Raw genomic sequence first — 22,534 nt, forward strand, 5'->3', positions numbered from 1 at the left:
ATTGAGCCACATCATTAAAAGTGACTTGCTAAACAGGTTACTTTTTATAGTTATGAGCTAAAATCATATTTCTTCATAACTATAATCAAATTGATCATAACTTAGTTATAACCACATCTCATAACCAACACCATTTTGTTCATAACTAATATCACATGTTTCATAATCATAATCACATATCTCATAACCAACACCACTTTGGTCATAACAAATATCACATATCTCATAACTACTATCCACATAAATCATAACCACATTTCATAACCAGTCCCTTTGAGTCATAACCCAACATCACATATCTCATAATCACTAGTCATATATCTCGTAACCAACACCTTTTTGTCATAACCAATATCACATATCTCATAACCACTAATCACATATCTTATAATTAACACCTTTTTGCTCATAACCACACCACTTTGATCATAACCAACATCACATATCTCATAACTACTAGTCACATATCTAATAACCAACATCACATATCTCATAACCGCTAGTCACATAACTAATATCTCATAACTCATAACCATTAATACATATAGCATAACCATACCCTTTGACACCACTTTGCTTATAACCATTACCCATATATCTCATAACCACTAACACATATAGCATAACCAAACACCTTTTGACATCACTACTTTGCTCATAACAATTACCCACATATCTCATAACCACTAACACATATAGCATAACCAAACACCCTTTGACACCATTTTGCTCATAACCACTACCCACATAACTCATAACCACTAACACATATAGCATAACCAAACACCCTTTGATACCACTACTCATAACCATTACCCACATATCTCATAACCAACATCACATGTATCATAACTACTAATCGCGTATCTCATATCCAAACACCCTTTGACTTATAACTACACCACTTTGCTCATAACCAAAATCACGTATCTCATAATCACTAATCATATATCTCATTACCTTTACCCACATATGTAATAACCACATCTCATAACTAGCACCCTTTGTTTCATAATCAATATCACATATCATAACCACTAATCATATATCTCATAACCACTACCCACATATAGGGGTGTAAATTTGGCCTACGAGCTCGCGGCACACCCCAAGTTTGCTCGTGCCCTGGGTAGGCCCAACTAGGATCGAGCCTAAACCCAACCTAAGACCTTGGGCTATGTGTTCTAGAGCCCGGCCCGACCCTGGTGTGTTATGGAGTGTGACCCATCCCGTGAGCTCGCCCCGAAATTTTCTTCCTCATCTGGCTCGACCCGACCCCAATGGATCCCTGCCCCTCTTGTCAGTGCAATGGTCAAAAATTTAAATCAAAACAATTTGAAAGAGTCATATAACCGTTAATTCCACCAGCAATCAATTTTTATTTATTTATTTTTTTATATATATAAATTAACTCCTCCCTCCCAAGTCCTATAAATACCACCCCTCTGACATTTTATTTCTCACAAACAAATCTGTCTCTCAAATTCTCATTCTCCCTAAACTCTTAACTCTCTCAATTAATTTTGAAGTGTCATCCCTAAGTGACAATTACAATTGATCACCTATCTATATTTTAGATTTATTTTTAGTCATGATATCTTCATTAAAGATAATATAAATAATAATATACAAACGATATACTTTTTAAAATATCTATATACACTTATAGACACACACACACACACACACACACATATATATATATATAATTTAACTAAAATTTAATAAAAAATATGCTGAAAAAAATTATCTATGACGTAATTTTATTTTGTTGTACTAAATAATTTTTCTTCTAAATTTTTTTCCCAACTTTTCTTCATTTTTTTCTCCACTCAATTTTCTTTCCCTTGATTTGTCCTAGTTGTGCCTGTGCTCTCTCTATTTCTTAATCAGACTTCTCTATTTCGCTGAAATCATCGAACGATCATTCTTGATAGTTCTTCCTCACTGGATTCTTCTTCTCTATACTCTTGTGTCTCTGCAATAGATCCTTGAACTCGTCACTATTTTCTCTGTCTATTTCAACACTATTCATTCTGGTGATATTTCTCTATCTAGCAAATACATTTATCTCAAAACTCTAGCTCTTTCACATTAATATGTCATACTTATACAAACTTTTGGCCGTAGTTATGATTTTATCAATTTGTACATATGTTATAGAACTGTTGAAAAATGAATATTACGCATTTTGTTGTACTGTTCTGCTATCTTAGCTCTCTTCATCCGACAAACGTCTCTCATTCCTTACTGTCACTATAGATATCTCCGATGTTCCTTATCGGAAACAACACCATCTTTGACATTATCTTCACAGGCGATAAGTCCGTTCAGTCTCTCTTTCTCGTATTCCCTTTCCTTTCGCTCTATTGGTTAATCTTGTCTAACTCTCATTTTCTGTTCCATGGCTTAAGTCGTGGATTAAATTATTTAATTATTGTCATTACATTCTGTGTTTATCTGTATCATTAGAGATCTCGATTGGTGATTCTACGATTTTTAATGATTTCTTAGTCATTTTATGATAATTGTTATGAAGCTTTGTTGCTTGATTACGATATTTGTGGTTTATAAAAAAATTGTATATTTTTGCTACATTAATTAGTTGTGTTGTCACGCATTTTGTGATTGATGTTATGGAATTTTATGGGTTGGTTATGACATTTGTAATTTGTAAAAATTTTGATTATTTTTATTATGCCAATTAGTGGTGCAGTTACGCATTTTTGTAGTTGATGTTATTAAATTTTGTGAGTTGGTTATGACATGTGTGGCTTTTAAAAATTTTAGATATTTTTGTTACACCAATTAGTGGATAGTTACATAATTTTTAGTTAATGTTATGAAATTTGGGAAATTAGTTACGACATTTGTGATTTTCTATAATTTTAAACAATTTTATTACGCCAATTAGTGATACAGTTATGTATTTTCTATTTTATATCACAAAACTTTGTGACTTGATTACGATATTTATAGTTTCTAAGGGCCTGTTTGGTAACCATTCCGTTTTTAGTTTATATTTACAAAAATTTAAAGAATTGTCATAAAAACTTGTTTGATAATTTTTTTTGGTTTATAAATGGTTGTCTCAGTTTATAAATTTGAGGAAAAAACGTAACCTCAAAAAATGAGTTTACGTTTTTAGTTTTCAAAATTTTTTTTCAAATAATTTTTTTTTTCAAATATTTTTTTTTCAATTAAATTTTTTAATTAATCTTTTTTCAATTAATTTTTTTTTCATTTTTTTAAATTAATTTTTTTTGAAATAATTTTTTTTTCAATTATTTTTTTTCCAAATAATTTTTTTTCAATTTTTTTAATTAATTTTTTTCAAATAATTTTTTTAATTAATTTTTTTTCAAATAAATTTTTTTGAATTAAATTTTTTTCAATTATTTTTTTAATTAAATTTTTTTTTCAATTATAATGTGTGTGATCCCATTGTCATAAATAATAAAAATAAATATAAATATTTTAAGCCTGAACAAACATATTTTTTAGTTTATGTTTATGAAATTTTTTAAACGTTTTGTTCAACCAAACGCGTTTGTAATTTATGTTTTTCTAAAAATAAACAAAAACTAGTTTATAAATTTTTTGTAAATATAAACAAAAAATGTAAACATTACCAAACACTACCTAAAATTGTCTATTATGTTTACGCCATTTTATGGTGTGATTATACATTTTGTAATTGATGAGTAGAATACCTTTTTTTATTATTATTAATTTTACTTAATAAAAATAGATGAGGATTTATATTAAAAAAAAAATTGAGTGTAAATTGATAAAATTATAAATTAATAATTTATTTTATTATAAGACTCTAAATGTTTTAATTTTTTTATTATGATTATTACATAATTTCCCCCAAATAATTTCTTCCAAAAATTTGGAACAACCATCCAAATTTCCAAATTTTGTGAAAATCAAAATTCCCTCCTTCCATGACAAATCCCTCAGACCCTTTCTTTATCCTAAACGTCTTCAAAAATCTTTCTCTCTCTCGGTCGTTGCCACTGCCCTTGCCACCGCTGAGACCTGTTTTGCTTTCGCCGCTGCATCCCCCACCACGGAGAAAAGCTCCCAAAGCTGTTCACGAAGATCTCTATAGGATCTCACCAGAGCTCCTCCTCGCCAAGCACCGAAGAGTGAGTTTATTCCTCCGCCCTTTTCTTTTCCTCCTCGTTTTAGCAAGCTACATGCCTCAATGTACGTCTCTCTCTCTCTCTCTTTCGCTCTGCAACTTGTTTCTCTCTCTTTCTCCATCTCCATTCTATAAAACCCTAGACCGAAATCCCCTTCTTTGAAACTGCCCCTTTCACCTTTGTGAACTCACTGGGTTGGTTTATAAAATTAGGAAAATATGATTTGAATAGGTTTAGGTTTTTTATGTTTGTTGGTTGTGTTGATTCCATATATATATATACACACACACACACTTGAAATTTGGCTTGTGTGTGAAATCTGATGTGTGGGTAATTGAATTTTGTACTCATGTAACTGATATGGGACTAATTTTTTATTTGCTTATTGAAATCTTATTTTTCTAACAATTACTCTTGTGGTGGCTTGATTTTCCTATGAGAAACAAAATTAAAGTGGTTTGGATGTATTACCTTTAGCAATTTTTCGGGAATTGTATAAACTGAGAAACGAATGGATATTTTGATGCTATTCTATAAACCCATTAAGGTTTTATACAAACAATTGGATATTGTAAGTTCAAGAAGATGCATTGATAATTCTTTGTCACATTTCCCTTCCTAAATCCCTCCTAAAATACTAGATCCAAACACAACCTTAATCGATCAAACAATGGATATTGTAAATAGTAGCATACCTGTAATCCCCTGGTAAGATGGGCATAATTTTCCGAACTGGCCAAGTAATAGAATCTTCAATAGCATTTCATATCATGTCATACATAAATAAAAATGATAGCTTCATGTTACGACACACCTAAGGATCCAAAAATCCTACATTAGTTGTAAGGAATATATAACCCGTTTAAAGATAAGTTAGTCAGTTACACACGAGTATGAAACAAATGATAAATAAATAAAAACATAAAATTTCTTAAACCTCAATAGCATTAGAAATTCTGAGAATTGTTGAGAATTCCCCACCTACAACTTTGAGTGTAAAGTCCATGTTTTTCTGTGGCAGAATCATAGGGGGAATTATAGTATAAAAAATCAAGTGCATAGTAATTTTTCAAAATTTTATATAATTCTTTTTATGATGACATGATAAATATATGAATATTTGCACAAATTTGCGTGATTTATCATGAAGATGACTTCCAAAATGTTGGAAACTAGACTAATAAGTTCAAAGAGTGACAAAGATAAAGTACCCACCTTTTCCATCAAAGAATAACAAACAGCCTCAAAATATGGAAACTCGTCAACTAGTGTGCTGAAAATTAATTTTATATCATCTTATGGTAAAATTCCAATAACCGAACATTCTTTACTTTATATCATTTTATCCAATTTTTTAGTCACCTATTATTCTTCAAAGAGAGTGAAGAGAACACATTGATTATCTATAAAATAAGTATTAGAAGTACTATACACACAAAAAATAAATAAATAATATAAATAAATAAATAAAAAGTGAAAATAAAATAAATTTCAGAGTAGTTTTGTAATAGTTTTGCTAGTAGGAAAAAGTTTTATTGATATGAGAAATAAGTTGAAGATCACCTGCATAGGTAATCCAATGCCGACTCTAGTTTTAACAAGTATGATACTTTCCCTGTATGGTGAACTGCCATTCTGCTTGCTGTACTGGTTTACTGTATGGTGAACTGTTCTGGTTTCTGATTTCAAGTAGGCTCTGCTGTTTTGAACTGCCATTCTAGTGTTGCTGCTATTTGAGGTGTTTTGTTTGCCTCAATTTTGGTGTGGCCTTATCTGTTGGCCTTGTCTGGTTCTACTAATCCAGCTTCTACTTATTCTGGTTTTCCTATCTATCTTTGTTGTTCTCTGTTTGATCTGTGGGTGGCTGTTCTTTGTTTGATCTGTTATTTGGGGGCTGTTATTTAGATGCCATTGCAATGTTCTTGTAGTTTGGTTATAAGTTGGAATGTTCTTCATCAGTTTTTCTGAGAAAAAATGCATGGAATTCTTTGAAGCCCAATTTCTGTTGTGCCAATGTTCTTTTTAAGGATATTTTTTGGCTTATTGGATGCCACTCTCAGTGTTATGTCAAGGCCATGCTTCCATAGCACTTTTTGTTGTCTCGGTAATATCAGATGCCTGCTCTGCATAAGTATTCCTGCTCTAGGTGTTGTGTCTGGTTGTTGGTTGGTCTATTTTTTTCTTTTTTTCTTTTTTCTCGTTGGTCTCTCACCAACTCTGGGGGTGCTAGTAGATGATAGGATGAGCTTTGTGGTGCCAACTTAGTTGGGATTATTTAGCTCATTGTGATGCTTTTGTACTCCCCTTTTCTTTATTGATATAATTTGCAATGTACCTTGTACTTGTGTATTCCATGAATAAAGTTTCTTTTTTTGCCAATCAAAAAAAAAAAAAAAGTATGATACTTTCCATCCCATTTCATTTTCAATTCCATTGTGATTCCTTTAGCATCGCCTTCAATAATTGGAATCCCTAAAAAGAACAGCAATTTTCTATCAATACCTTAAAAAAGATTAAAAATAAAATAAAATTGATGGTCCAAATAAATTTACATTATTTCCTTCAATTCTTGTGTCTATTCTTGAAAATGATTGGCTCTACCTTTGGCCATAATAATTCCATGAAGTGAAAAATAAAATATATATATATATATATATATATATATATATTTAAAGATTAAAGAAACATAAGTTGTGGAGTGAATTCTGACTTGCTAATGTGCAATAACTTTAGACCAATCCAATCTAATAGGCCATTCTTTTCTCATTTGGTTTTCTCAGAAGAATGTAATTGTAAATTGAGAAGTACAATTCTTTCCAAAATCTATGAAAGCATTGGGATAAAAATTAGTTAAACTTTCTTATTTGACTAGTTAAAAATTAGTTAAACTTCCTCATCAAAGATCAAACAGAAATCAAACAAACTTGTGAATTGTGCAGCCACAGTACCAAGAGTCAACTTTGAAAACTTGAGAGATGATAAGTGTAGACACCCCATTTTTGACCAACCTCAAGACTCAGACATCATCGATTGAGTGCTCGGTGATTGCGCATGTTGTGCTCGTTTCGAGGTTTCGAAGTTTCGGCTGAGAGCCTTACCCCCAGACCACGGGACTTTTTGTGCTTTACCTCGGTTTGCGAACCAAGTTTTGTTTTCTCTTCCCGAAGGGAGGGAGAGGTCTCGTAGACCATCTCTCAGTGGCCGTAGGATACTTTTCGTGGTCGTAGACCACTGTTCCCGTTTGGAGACCAGTTTTCGATTTTCGGAGCCGTCGGCCTTGCGCCATGGTTCGGGACCGCTTAACTTTCTCCGTTTGCTCCGATTTCTGGCACACACCTTATTTCCTCTCTCTAGAGGGACACTGTGGCCCGAGAGACCACCTTCGTGGTCGCACGCCACTTTTGATGCTTAACAGACAATTTTTGGGGCACCCAACTGCGCGTTTTGGCCCCTGAACCCTCGTTTTGCATCCGTCTTGGTTCATTTTTGTCATGGACCCTATTTTCATTGTTTGGAGGGTGGTACAAGGGTGGGGGACCACTTTTTCTCCTTGGAGACCACCTTTCTCTTCGCCGGCCGGTTTTCTTGACAAGAAGCTGGTCTCCTTGGTTTTTGGGCCACATTTACTGGTCTTCCACCATACCATTAGCTTGCATTCAGTTGGGAGACCACTAAACAAGGCTGCCGACCACCTGACCCTTTTGAACTGGTCGGCCGACCACCTAGAGTGGCTGGCCGACCACCTGAACTGGTTGGCCTACCTCCTCCTGTCTTGTCTTTGTGAGTTGTTGCCAGCTGTGCTAGCTGAAGAGCACAAAATGAATCCTCCATACACGTGTATGGAGGATCTTCAAACTTGTTTTTTAGCTTCTTTGAGAAGCTAAGGGCTTGTATCTCTGTAAGAGAGGCCCTCTCTCTCATTGGTAAAGGTTCAGATTTTGTTTGAAGGCATACCATACATCTCTCCCTATATCTCTACACTTTGGCTCAAAAATTGCTTTGTTCTTGGCTTTTTGCACACCACCTCACAACCACACACCTCCACCATTGTTGCTGAGTTGTTGGAGGGTCTTGAGAGGTCCTAAGGAGCTGCATTTTTGGTCCATAAGCTGCTGGAGTTGCTGAGCTACAAGGGTAACACCCCATTTCCTCTTTTGAGCTTTGTTTTGCTCCATCTTTTAGCCATACTAGCAAGCATTGTGGAGCTTTGGTGTAAACTGAAAAAAGTCTTATTTTGAAGTCCTTAACATGTTTGTTTAAGATCATTTTTCTGTTGGGGGTCATCCACCCCCTTGCATGCTTCATTTCACCTTGTTTTGAGCCATGCATTAAGGCCTTTGTTTTGAGCTTTGTTTGCCCTTTTGACCACTGAAATCCAGCAGATTTTTAGTGGCTATTATGTGTTTTTGAGAGCCAAAATCAGAGAGGGGTGACCCTCTCTCTCTCCTTGTTTTGTTTTCTAGTATTTTTGGCCTTACAATGGAGCCCTTATTTGCATGCTTTCAAGCCATGTTTTAGGCCATTTTTGATGAGTTTTAGGACCTTCATAGGCTTTTTCCAGAGCTTTTTTTTCCATATTGGATGTCCATCTTGCATGTGTAGAATAACCCTCTTCATAGCATATCAAAGGAGCATCATATTCTTGTATGCATTAACCATGTTTCAGTGGATTTTTGGGCTTTATTTGGCATGTCATACCTCTAACTTTTGCTGGTTTAGTGGCCTCTTGATTGCCTCACATGCTTGTAGTGCAAATCCTCTTTACTAGCTTACATTGCATGCTATTTTGGCCTTTGATTCTAGCACTTCTTGGCCATGCCTTAAACTGATTTTGTGCATGTTTTGGACTGCTTTAGCTCTGTTTTTGGACCTCATGGTTGAATGATGTTTGCTATGCATGGTTGTAGTTCAATACCCTTGCCTAGCTTTGAGTCTTGAAGCCTATTGCATGCTTATATTGAGGTGTTTCCATGTTTTGTCATCATTGTGAATCATATTTCAGAGCTTATATGTATGCCATATTCCCATGTTCTCCACTCTTTAAATGTGTTTGAGAGTTATGCATGAATACCTCATTTTTGGACCGTTGCATGAGCTTTATTTCTATGCATTTTGAGCCATCATTTTAGATCATTTTTCCACTATCTTGGAACTGCATAGGGACTATTTAGGGCTGGTTGGGTCATTTGAGCACTGCTTTGTGTACCTCTAGTGTAATGCACTTCACTAGTTTCGGTATCCGGGCCATCTAGCATGCATTGTGTGAGGTGTTTACATGATTTGGGACCATCTTGCATGTCATTTCAGAGCTGAAAAATGTGTGATTGTATGCCATATTTCATCCCTTGCCATGCATTGGTAGAGTTGCATTTGGTGCCTTAGGTTTGGTCCCTTGCATTTGTGCATATTTGCATGTGTTTTTGTTGCCTAATTTCATCATGTTTGGCCACTGATTTGAGTGTGGCTGAGGCCCATTCATTTTAGTTTAAGTCTATCTTGCATTGTGTATGCCATGTCCATGTTGTCGCTTGCTTGATCGTCGCATTGTGTATGCCTTGATTATGCCTTTGTGTATGTCCAACGTCATATGTGCGTTGTGTATGCCATATAGCGTCATGTGCATTGAGTATGCCATTCGTAGCTCATAGCATTGCGTATGCTAGTTGCACCTTTGCATGTCATTCCTTGCATGTTTGCATGTCTTAGTTGCATTTCGTTTAGGTTTGCATGCTAGTTGTTGCATTGTGTTTGCATGCCATGCCATTCTAGTTGTTGCATAGTGTTTGGAGTAGGGTTTAGTCCAAACACGAGAAACGAGGGACGTTTCGTACTCAAAGTGACAAAGCGTGCTTCGATTCCCGGTCGCCGACACTCTTGATTACCCATGATGGAGTTTTGGCCTTATTGTGTTCATTTGTGCATCCATTTCACATTGAGTCATGCAATTCGACTCCTTGGCCATCATGCATCGAGATGCGTGATTGGTGGCACAAGGATCGAGGACTACACTCCCTACAGTTTATGCAATGACGGGGAGAGTGGTCATGCGCACATATGTTGAAAATACTTTGCCATGCCCCTTTCTTGCTCTCTGTGGCAGCAAATCAGAAACCAACAGCAAAAACTGGTCAGCAGCCTTCTGGAGCTTTGTATAGTGTTCTGGGACCAGTTGTAAACAGAGGCAAATCGGGCATCGCGATGGATTTCCCGACAAGGCGACTTGAGCATGCATGCATCCCTATCATTCGGAACAGAGTTGAGGCAATCCATTTTGTTCAATTTGCATGCTAGTTTCCTTACTTACTTAGTTAATTCATTAATTAATTAATGTTGTGTAATAATTAGTTTAATTAGCTTAGATTAGCTAGTTTATTCTGTACTATTCATTCGGACCCTCCGTGAGAGGGCGGACTTTGTAATAAGTGTGCGTGTGTGTGATGTATGTCTTCCAACCCCACGTCTTTCTCCCTTTTATTTACCAGCTTATGATGGTTAGTTTTAGGGCATGTTTCAATTAGCATCTACATGTTCGTATGCTTGCATTCATTCATCCGTATTGCATGCATCGAGCTCGGCATATCATGCTAACTGCATTGTATTTCAATTCCAAGTTGAATATATGTATCGATTGTTGCATTTCATATGCCATCTTAGAATAGCTGAGCCTATTGTCGTTGCATTTTTGCATGTGTTGCATTAGGGATTCTTAGCATAGTTAGGATTCATGCATGATTTCTAATTAGCTTCCTTCTTTAGCTCAGAGTACTCGGTAAGTGTTTATGCTTTTAGCATCCTTGCATGTGTGTGAGTGACTGCCATGATAGCATGCTTACCATGAGGCTAACTGCTTATGTGATATAACTGCCTGAATGCCTGTGGGTGAAGGTTGGGTTACTTGAATTGGGACAATTCATTGATTGCGAGTTTTAAGGCCCACTTGAGAGTGGTAAATCACCATGTTTTCTAAGCCCACTTGAGGGTGACAAATCCACGTCTTAACCTACTTGCGAGTAGCACCATCAAACCATTTTCAAACAAACAAACATGAAATGTTTTGTTCCAACTCAGGCGATCTAGTCTATACTTGTATGTTGCACTACAAGAAATTGCACTTTTGGCGACTACTTTTGGCGACGACGTCAATTTTTCATAAGCAAAACTATATTTTTGGCGACGCAGTGATCAATTTCGTTGGTAAAAGTACACCTTTACCGACACAATTTACAATCGTCGCTAAAAAATTATAACATTCACTAGGCGCCAAAATTATTGGTTGGCGCCAAAATTTCAAAAATTTTAGCTACGAAACTTATTTTTTAGCAACACAATAAGCGTCGCTATTAGTGTGCTTACTTTTGGCGACGACTAGTTGGCGTGGGCAAAGAGTTAAACATTTAGCGACGATGACACTATTCGTTGGTAAAAACTTTGTTAGTGAAATCAGGTGATTTAGTGATTTGTGTTTTTATTATGACTTTTCAAAGAGTTTTAAATATTCTAGTTATTGAATTGTAAAATTAAAGTGATCATCGAATTAGATCACAAAATGAATCCATCAAGGCCAAACACACTCTTAAGTTGAGATGGCTAATTTGAGATAATCTAAACTTTCCAAAGAATGTTAGATTATTAATTTTAATATATTTAGTTTTATTTTCAGAAACTTGTTTCTGATTTTTTTAACCTGAAAAACTTTAAAAAAATTTGGTGAAAAAATAAAAAAATACTTATTATTTTTATATAAAAATTTGGTGAAAAAATAAAAAAATACTTATTATTTTTATATAATTTTATCTTTTAGAAGGTCATAAATAATTTAAAAATATATTTCTAATTTTTATAGTTCTCAAATTAGTTTTAATTTTTTTTAAAGAATTAAAAATTATTTTATTTTTATTTTTTCTATTTTTTGGTGATCTGTCTTTAAAAATTGAGGTGGTGAAAAGTTACCTTCCAAAATTTTCACTTTTTTTCTAGGAGGTAAACCCCTCCTTACTCTCAAAATTTCCACTTTTAATTTTCACAATGCACAATTTATGGAGTGAATGATATTAAAAATAAATAAATAAATAAAAGCGCCAATGACCAAAAATGTATTACGAAATGTGGCTTCTAATTGGGTTCTAAAAGGAAGTTTTTTTTTGGGTGAATTAATGAAGTTAGAAAGCTGTAAATTAGATAACCTAGAAGAGAAGGAGAAGAGAGAAGGTTCGAAGGGGAGAGTGGTTTAGCGGCGCCAGATTTCGAAGGGGAACGATCGACGGCAGCAGCGATCGACGGTTCGGCGGCAGCAACGCTTGACAATTCGAGACTGGTTCGACGGCGAGACTGGTTCTTCTCTTCGATTTGTAAAAAATCTCAGGTATGTTCGGATTCCCCCTCTCTCTCTCTCTCTCTCACACACACACACACACATTCATGTAAAGCACTATGTAAACATTTGAGGTTGTAGTCTCTTACGGTGGAGGATCAACAATTGACGATTGCGATATTTCATACGATCTCATGTTGTATAGGACAATTTCCGAGATTTTTGAATGACATAAGAATATGACTAGATACACTTGGGAATTCAATAGATTTCATATGCCTTGTGTAAGAGGATCCTAATCATGTTATGGACACAACACAATATGATCTCATCTTGTATAGGAACATCTGTGGGATTTTAGAGTCAAATAAGCATATGATTAGATCACATGGGAAATTAAACATTGGGTTTCATATACCTTGATTAAGTAGATACTAGTCATGGATGTCTGAAAAGCATTAATTGTAACCATTTATACTAAATCGTAATGCCTGCTGTTGATTCATGAATAACTTTCTGAGATGTGTTACTTTGCAACCGAAGTTCGTGAATGTGCTTGTGCAGGACAGGGATTGTATAATTTCGGGGTATATTTATTAGAAATCTTGAATTAGAACAGATTAGATATGACTATTCAGTTAGGAAGGTTTATATGGTGTTGGAATATAGTATGAAGTAAAGCAGAAAATAGATAAGTTTTAACAAAATGCAGTTGATGTCTAGTTTCTGGTCTATAAAATTCAGAATAAGAGAGAAATGTGTGTAATATTCTGATTGCTTTTGGATTGGCTTATCAATCCAGGAAAATCATACTTAACCATGTTCCATGGCATGAAGTTGAAAAGAATATGAGTGTTTCCGGTTCAAGTCTACTGCAATACATATTGCTATGGTTCCACAATGATATTGACTGACTTATATAGATTGTCCTGTATCGCTATATCATTAGTGAGAGAGATATTTTTGAAAGTGTTGAATAATGAACTACAATTTGGATAACTTTTACTACATAATGTTGTGATAAATAACAATGGGCTTGGAACCAAACATTGCCTAAAGTTTTTGAAGTCTATTGCTAATCGTTTCCATATCCTAAGATTGATTGACAACCACAAAAAGAATCAAAACCTGACATATTAAAGCTGCACTTGAATCAACAAAGAACATAAAAAGAAAAGGAGAAGAAAGAAATAAAATTAAAAAGCTACTGTCGTCCTTGTATGCAATAATTGCTCTTACATTAGTCTGCCATAAATTCTTGAAAAAAAACATCAATATAGTTCAAAATGATGACACAATGTAACTTGTAAGGTGGATGTTTCTAGTCCTTGTACATAGGGTGGTTGCATCCAAGCATAAAAGTGAAGCCATGTGAGAAAACAAATATACCTTGATGATTATCAATGTTTTAATTATCAATGTTCTAATTATCAATGTTCTTCTATTTTCAAATTTTCTTTGCATAGACTGTAACCCTTGTTGTTTGGCTCAAAGAGAAAAGAGTTACCCTTTATGAAGTTTATTAAACCTTACCCTCTAGCGTTACTGCAATAACAAACAACAAAACTAAAGGGCTTTTTTTAATAGCTGTTTTGAAGGATTCAAGTGAAGAAAATGTTTAGGTTGTCTCTCCTTTTATAATTGTTTAGAGAGATAGTTTTATTTTAATGATGCATATAAACTACACTAGATGTACAAATTTCATGTTGGCTTTTTGCCAAACCAGGAAATTGTAAAGGTTGAGAGAGGAAGACAATAAGTAGACCATGATTTTGTGTTCACTGGCTGCCCAACTACATAACGACGGCAACCTGTATTCAGTGAGTGAGTCAGTAACTAGTATTAGATTAGAGAGTAGTATAGTATAGTGTAACTTATCCTAAAACTTTTCTCCATAGTCACAGATCCATACCCACCATAGCTTCCCACCTGCCCTACAGCTACCATTCCAGGTGATGAAGATGAAGATGGCAATGGAACCGCTGCAAAATCACACACACCACCAAACTAATATTAAAAATAAAAAAAAAAATTAAAAATATCAAATTACATTTTTTTTTTCCGGGTGTCAAAATTAGTGGGTTAGTTAATTAGTTAGTAGTAAGTTAAATTACTACTTATAAACATTCGATGCTTCACCATAAATTCAAACTCAGAATCTCCCCCAATTTATTTCTTAGAAATCAAGGAGTATAATCACTTGAATGTTTGAAAAAAAAAAAAAAAATGAAACCCAAGGATCTCAACTACTTGACCTAAACTTAACTTCTTCATAAAACTATCAATTGATCCATATCAAAAATAGAAAAATAGTTTAGTCTTTAGCATAATTTGAACAAAGTGACAAATGTAAAGCAATAAATATATACATATTGTAAGTACATCTGCAAAAGCATTTTGTTTATGCCCATTATTCAATATTCTACCTAAGTATGTAATGTGATAGGGGATGGGTAGTGGCAGAAGAAAGATTGGTCTTTAGGTCTGATGTGTGGGGATAGTTTCTTCGTTCTTCGGTACCTTATTTTTTCTTTTGTTCACATCCCTAGTTATTTTCTTGTTTACTTTAGGCCTTGAGTGTGGGTTTTTAATGGGGTTGATGCTGGATGTCTTACATGTGGCTCCTTTTGGTTACATAATAGTATATATGTTGAGCAATAGTGGACTTGCTTCTTGTGAGTTAGAATATCTGCAAGGAGACATAAAATGGACCGGAATCTCAATTGAAGGGATGTTCATCCATCATTCATTTCGTGCTGGATTCCATTACCTTCAGGAAGGCTCCTAATATGCTTTACTGTGACATTTCTTCCTTTCAGCCAATGGAAATTTATGTTGATGACGAGGCGAAATTGACCCTTCATGGTCTTGTACAGGTATTGCTTTGGAAGTTTGGTTTTTGGTCTTTGCCTTATTTTTAACCATTATCTTACCTCTCAATTTTAGGCGTTCCTCTTTTGTTAGGTTTTCCCCTTTTCTGACATCTGTGGTCGTTAGTTCTTCCTTAACTTCATCTCTGTTAAGATGCTGAGCATTTTTTACTTCCATCCGGTCAGGCTGAGGATCTCCTTCACCGTTTTTTGATTTTCTTAGTGCTCCACCCAAGGCGATACTCTTCTTTGACTCTAGTAATTTCGCTATTAGTAGCCGTTGTCTTGGAGCTCATTTTCCCCAATCAATGGTTTTGTCAAACGTTTAACTATTCTATATTTTTTTAATATTTATTTTGTGCAGTTGTGGGAAGTGTTTGCCTTTTGAGCTTCTCATGTGGCATTGTGCTTGAGTTTATTTGATTACATTTCTGTTGTTACTAATGCAGGTAATATTATCGCCAGATGCAGATCCACCAGTTGTCAGAATAATGGATTACAAGTACGACATGCACTCACAAACATTCTTCGGCTTTCTTTTTTTAATGGTGGATGCACTTTGATGCTTCAATAAAATCCTACTCTGAGATCACGTTGATATTAATTTCTTGATGGATACATATTACATTATACTAATATGGGAATAATCTTCAAAAAATTTCATGGTGCATATTTTATGAAGATTTATGTGATCTTCACATTATTATTGCAATTGACTAATTTACTTTAGGCTACTATTTTGGACAATTGCTTATAGTTAAGGGCATTGAAAAACAAACATTAAATTTAAGGCTTGGGGGTGAGACAATGGTTGAAAATATAGATGTTGAAGTTGATGTTCTATCCCTTACCTATATTTTCTATGTTGCTTATCTGTCTTGTGAATGGTTAGACTTGATGCATATTGATATCTAATTTTACTTCCCTTGCAGTAAATATAGATATGAACTGCAAAAGAAGAAAAGGGAACAACAGAAGAAAAGTATTGGTGAATGTCTCCCCTGTTTGTAGTTTGTTGTTTTTCTCCTATTTATGCATTAATGATCTGTTATGAGGAAAGATACTAATAAAATTATGCACCTGAATGATAGCCAACAGGGTGGATTTGAAGGAGCTCAAGATGGGGTAATTAACTTGGCCTTCAAATCTCGCTTTCACTTATAATCTTCCTATTAAAATTTGCATATTGTTTTCCATTGCCTTCTTGTCTTCTAATTTCCCAATGACTTCATCTCCTTTGTAATTCGTGGATGTGCCTTTGAATGTTGAAATGCACATAGAACATGGGAAGTGTAGTTTCAATTAAAAAAGTGTCAAATTTACCAAAACAATCTGATATACTACTGATCGGTATTCGAACTTGCCCAATCTGAAACTTGGGATATTAATATCTTTCTACATTTGGGAATGAGCAATTGTTCTTACTGTTCTTTCTTATTTTTGACTGAAATAATTGGTGGAAATTGGATTTTAATGAATGACATCATTCTGTTTTACCAATTAAAGGTGTACATAGGGAAAATGTAGGCCAACTTTGTGATGTGGTCAACGTGGATGTTGAATTGTCGATACGTAGCTGTTAAACCTGATCATCCATTGTACTGACACATCATAAGATCGATCACAGTTAGGACCAGCCATGAAATACCCAGTTGGAGGGGAAATATACACCTCAACCTTGTGTCTTTTGTGCACTTGTTTTTATTTGTAATTTATTTGTGTTGGTAATCTACCCTTTTATTGGAATGTTTCATATCTACTGTGTTGAATCGCTTGACTTTTGAACTCATGGGGTAATGTTCAAGTGTATTGTTGACCAGTCGAATTTTATATAAAATATTTTGGATTTACACATACATTCAATTCAATGTACAAAGTCATGTCAAGGATAGGAGGGTACTATACACCTCTTTTTGGCAGATGATGTGGTTGTGTGTGTGAGATTTGAGTACTTCTATCAGATCTCAAAAAAGAAAAAGAAAAAGAAAACAAAGTAGAGAACTGTACACCTCACTTCTACTATTGGGCTTACTTATTTATAATTTTTATGTTTCAGCAACCCACCCTTTTATTTGTTTTTTCAAATGTACTACATTGAATACTACACTTCTAATCGTAGGATTTGAAATTTCACATAATATTTATTATCTATCATAGATTAGTTGAATTTTTATCAATTGTTTTGGAATCAACATAAATGCATTTAATGAATAAAGTCCCAGCAATGACTTGATTAGCTTGTAGTGATTTGGGTTCCAGTTCTTTTGAGGTTATGTAACCAATGTTTTTATTAGAATCTGTATATCATGGTTTGGTAAAAATCTTGCATGCTTAAAACCCCTTTCTGCAATGTTGAACACTAAATGAGGTAAATGTTTATTTATTTATTTATTTGTATATGGCTTTATATTTGTAAATTTAACTTTTCTTCTATTTTTTAAGCTTCTCTCCATTTTAATGCACATTTTTTGGGGTCTTTATACAACTGAAAATCTTGTTTTGATAAACGAGTATAGAACTTTTTGTTACTAAATGCATTTCTATTTATTTTACTTGTTTCTATTGATTCTGTTGACAGTTACAACATCGATGTGCGTTTGAAAGCTGCACGGAAGTTTCTGAATGATGGAGACAAGGTGGTTTTGAATTTTTTTTGTGGTGCCAACATATTCATACTTGTTGAATTCACCCCATGTGAAGGAGGTGATGCTCTTCCATGGGAACACACCTTAGTCAACAATGGAAGGCAACCAACCAAGTCAAGCTTGGTGGCCACCAACCATGTCAAGGGTCAAGAATGGAGGCTACCCAAAGGCTCTCCCACCTACTCCCTCACCTATAAATGGAGGTTGAGAGGAGAGAGCAAAATGTGAGTAAGTAAGAGAGGAAGAAAACCGTGAACCAAAGAGTGCGAGAGATGTGAGGCGGAGAGACCGTCTCCCTCAGTGTGAGCGAGGGAGACGGGTGAGTGGCTGAGTGAGGAGAGTGTGAGCTCCTCCTCTATTGTAATCTTTCTGTAATCTCCTCATTGGTATAGTGATAACCGGTTACTCTCCCGTGGACGTAGGCATTGGGCCGAACCACGTAAAATATTGTGTCTCCTTGTGTGTGGGTGTGTTTTTCTGCTTGCAATGATTTCTATAAGGTCTTGGGCGGGATCCCAGATCCCAACAAGTGGTATCAGAGCCTCGTCGGTGGCGTTTCGGAACAAAAACAGCGTGGTGTTCGAAACTGCCCAGAAATCAAGTTGCTCGAAATCAGGTTTTGAGCATACCAGGAGCAAGGGCTCGAGAAGAGGAGTCCAACCATATAAAGCAGACACCCAGAGGAGCTTCCACGCGCCCTCACGCGCCGCCTGAAGAAGGCGCGTGAGGCCCAGTCTCGGCACGCGCCGCCACGCGCCGTGAAGGCAGCCGGCGTGTTGGCCCAGTCGCAGGCACGGGCCCCACGCGCGGAAGAAGGAAGAAGACGAGTGGGGGAGGCGCGTGTGTGGCACGCGCGTGCCACGTCAGCAGCCACGTCAGCTGCCACGTCATCCGCAGGAGGAAGAATCCTGTGTTTCGCGGCGAAGGTACAGCCGCAGATCTGAGGCGTACAAAATGTTTTGGCTAGATCGAAGCCATTTGGAGTCCGTTTTTGGTGATCCAATAGTGGTTTCCGACTATTTGGAGTATTCCGGACACATCCGTACGGTCAGATTTTGGAGATGGAGTTTCTGTAAAAAGAAGGCAGATTAAAGTGGCAGACGGCGTTAGGGACAGTGGACGGAATATTCTGTTGGAACACGGAATATTCCCTGAACTTCTGAAAATTGCAATTTGGCCCAACATTTTCAGAAAATTGTGGTGTGGCCCAGCTTTCGGGGATAGTTTTTTAGTGAGGTCCCTGGAAGTGCAGCGAAGGTTGGTCCTATCTAAACGGACCGCTCCGGACGCAACCGCGAGGTCTGAATAGTGAAATTCTGAACGGTTTGGAAAGATTGTCAAAACATGGGAGTTTGTCATCTTCAATACTCGAAGGAAGGTTGCCGGATATTGTGGAACGCTGCGGATTCACTGAAGAGGTTAGAATGGGCAGATTCTGACCAGATTGGACAACCAGATACAGATTGAGATAGATCATTGAAGACCAGAGGAGATCAGGCTTGATCAAATGGCAGATCGAGGGAGATCAGGATTGGTCAGGGGCGATCAGAGGATTGCAGACATGATTATCTCAAAGGTCTAGGAAAGTTCTGTCAAAAAGACACTGTCTAAGGAGACTGGTTCTTAAATGGGACCGGTTGTGACCCCACCAGTCTTTCCTGGGAACTTTCCTGGTTGTTGAGGTGATCGGAGGATCTGGTTCAATCAAAAGAGAAGACCATTCATCGACGGATAGATGATTTGGCAACCAGTACAGGCTCAGGGAAATACTGTGGCTGTTGGAGCTACTGTATATGAGAAGGTACTAATGGTATGTGGACATGTAGAACAATAGTTGCAGAGGAGCATACTAAGCGCAGAAGTACAATTGCAGACGTGCAACAGTGCAAGGGTACGCTAGAGTGTCGTACAGAGGCGCGAGAAGAGTATGCAGCAGCGGGTTGTTGACAGTTCACAGGAACTTCCAGACAGAGAAATTGAGACAGGTAAAACGCAAGAGTGCGTGCCAAGGAGTGGCAAGTCTTATTTCTCTATGGTGGTTTCTTTAGTTCCATGGCAGCAGATGATAGAGTTGATGCAGATCTCTCACGCAAGCTTGACGCAGGGAGACCAGAAGCCATGGGTGCGAGCACTATGCACGGAGTTGCATAGTGGTAACTTGTACAGACCGGTGGAAGTTGTCTTGACAGAAGGGCTAACTGTCAAACATCAGTACGGACAAGTGAGACAGAACCGAACATCAGGGATTGCAGCACAGACAACAAGCGTATGTGAAAACGCCAGGAGGTTGTTCAGAAGTGCAGAAGGGCAAAGGCTGGTTGTTCAGAAATAAGCTCCGAGCAAGGAAACTTGAGGATGTTGATGTGTCAAACTCTGAAGTTTTCTAGTTGCTCCAGTGTTCATCATGCAAGGAGTTGCATGATAGTCAAGGGCATCCAAGCAGGGGGTGCAGGACATCCAATCAGGGGGTGTCGGATATCTTGGTTGCGCAAGTTCAAGGATAGCAGGTATAGACATCCGAGACAGGAAGCATGGAAGAGATCTGTGGGAGATAGGAGCAGTGGCCCTCTCCAAATCAGAGAGTGGTGTGAGTTGAGTTGAGGATGTCGGATTCCCTCCTCCTCTTGTATCTCTGGTGTTTTATCTCTAGCTTCAGGGGATGTAGCGTCTCAGTGAGGAGATGCAAACTATGTTGAATTTGGGCGTGACAAGATTAGCAGCAGTATGTGCAGTGGATCACCTCACATGGGTTGAGGGGGTGATTTGTTGAATTCACCCCATGTGAAGGAGGTGATGCTCTTCCATGGGAACACACCTTAGTCAACAATGGAAGGCAACCAACCAAGTCAAGCTTGGTGGCCACCAACCATGTCAAGGGTCAAGAATGGAGGCTACCCAAAGGCTCTCCCACCTACTCCCTCACCTATAAATGGAGGTTGAGAGGAGAGAGCAAAATGTGAGTAAGTAAGAGAGGAAGAAAACCGTGAACCAAAGAGTGCGAGAGATGTGAGGCGGAGAGACCGTCTCCCTCGGTGTGAGCGAGGGAGACGGGTGAGTGGCTGAGTGAGGAGAGTGTGAGCTCCTCCTCTATTGTAATCTTTCTGTAATCTCCTCATTGGTATAGTGATAACCGGTTACTCTCCCGTGGACGTAGGCATTGGGCCGAACCACGTAAAATATTGTGTCTCCTTGTGTGTGGGTGTGTTTTTCTGCTTGCAATGATTTCTATAAGGTCTTGGGCGGGATCCCAGATCCCAACAATACTGACACACTAATTTATGAATGATTTTGCATTCCTTTTACTATATTGATATCTAGTCAATTCCTGCAGGTTAAGATTATAGTGAACTTGAAGGGCCGTGAAAATGAGTTCAAAAATAATGCTACTGAGCTTGTTAGGCGTTTTCAGAATGATGTTGGGCAGATACTTGTATCTATCTCGTTGTTCAAAATCTTTCATACTTCTATCCTGGTGCCAACTTTTTTAGACATTCGACATAAGTTATAAAAAATGAATATCGTACAGTGATAATGAATTTTTAATTGTTGGATTGAAGTGTATAGGAAAATTTATGATCTGAAGTTACTATTTAATTATTTAATGTCATAGTATTCATTGTGAATAATTAGTCAACAATATTTCTGTTCTATTGTACCTATGATTTAGGATCAACTGTTGTATCCTTCTTCCATTTTAGCCTTGACGATTATATTTACTTAATGTTTCTAAAACCATAAGAAGTAGAAATCTTCTATATTTGCTATTAGTTCCTTCACTGAACTAGAAGTGCAAGTGCTTGTGCTGCTATATATAGCAGATTTCACCTCTCCACATAAAATCAAATGCATCAGTCTCTCTTTTGCTTCCTTGGATGTGTAACCAAACAATTAGAGAGGACTTCACCTCTCCACATAAAATTCACAATGGCCAGGATATACAGTTGTTATTTTCTGTATCTATTTCAGTTATAATTTGGTCCATCTGCATCAAAGTTGTGCCCAATAAGCTTGTCTTTTAACCATCATTTGTTTTTGCAGAGTTACAATCGGGATCTTTTCTTATTTCTCTACTTCCTTCTCATCATAGTTTCAGCAATTACTTCTTTCAAGATTCATCATGATAAGTCACCAATCTTGGGAAAATCCATACTGTATCTGAACAGGCATCAAACTGAAGAGTGGAAAGGTTGGATGCAGGTTAGTCAGTTTTTAAGATGACATGTCTATTTCTTAGAATTGTCTAATTTTTAGAATTGTCTAATTTATTGTTACTTGTTTTCAGTGTAAAAGAAACAATTTATTTCTTTTGTGTTTGTTTCTAGTGTCTCTTGTGATTTGTTTGGAAGTTTGAGCTCTGATCAATATAATTCCCTCCCACTCCTTTCAGTGTTTCTCTAGCTGGAAACTCTTCCTGTCTTGTCTGCATCTTGTAGTCAATCCATAGAAAATATATTGGTAGTTGATAAAGAGAAGTAACTTTGAGATGGGAAATTGCAGTTGGAAATGGTTAGAGAGAGAGAGAGAGTCAACAAGTTGCTGAAAGTTTATTTATTACCC

The 22,534-nt window shown here is 36.5% G+C and overlaps 1 protein-coding gene across 1 annotated transcript; it reads left to right on the top strand.

Moving 5' to 3' along the window:
- The first annotated feature begins 15,767 nt into the window (after positions 1 to 15,767).
- LOC114257806 (translation initiation factor IF3-2, chloroplastic-like) lies at positions 15,768 to 21,811 on the top strand. The gene is made up of 5 exons (XM_082895949.1): positions 15,768 to 15,834; positions 16,265 to 16,320; positions 16,424 to 16,457; positions 17,911 to 17,968; positions 21,309 to 21,811. Exons 1-5 carry the CDS (start codon positions 15,776 to 15,778, stop codon positions 21,483 to 21,485), a joined length of 384 nt encoding a protein of 127 aa, XP_082752075.1. The 5' UTR covers positions 15,768 to 15,775; the 3' UTR covers positions 21,486 to 21,811.
- The last annotated feature ends 723 nt before the right edge of the window (positions 21,812 to 22,534 follow it).

This window comes from Camellia sinensis, chromosome 11, assembly GCF_055761805.1.
Source record: "Camellia sinensis isolate YWXY chromosome 11, ASM5576180v1, whole genome shotgun sequence".
Classification (NCBI taxonomy): Eukaryota; Viridiplantae; Streptophyta; class Magnoliopsida; order Ericales; family Theaceae; genus Camellia; species Camellia sinensis.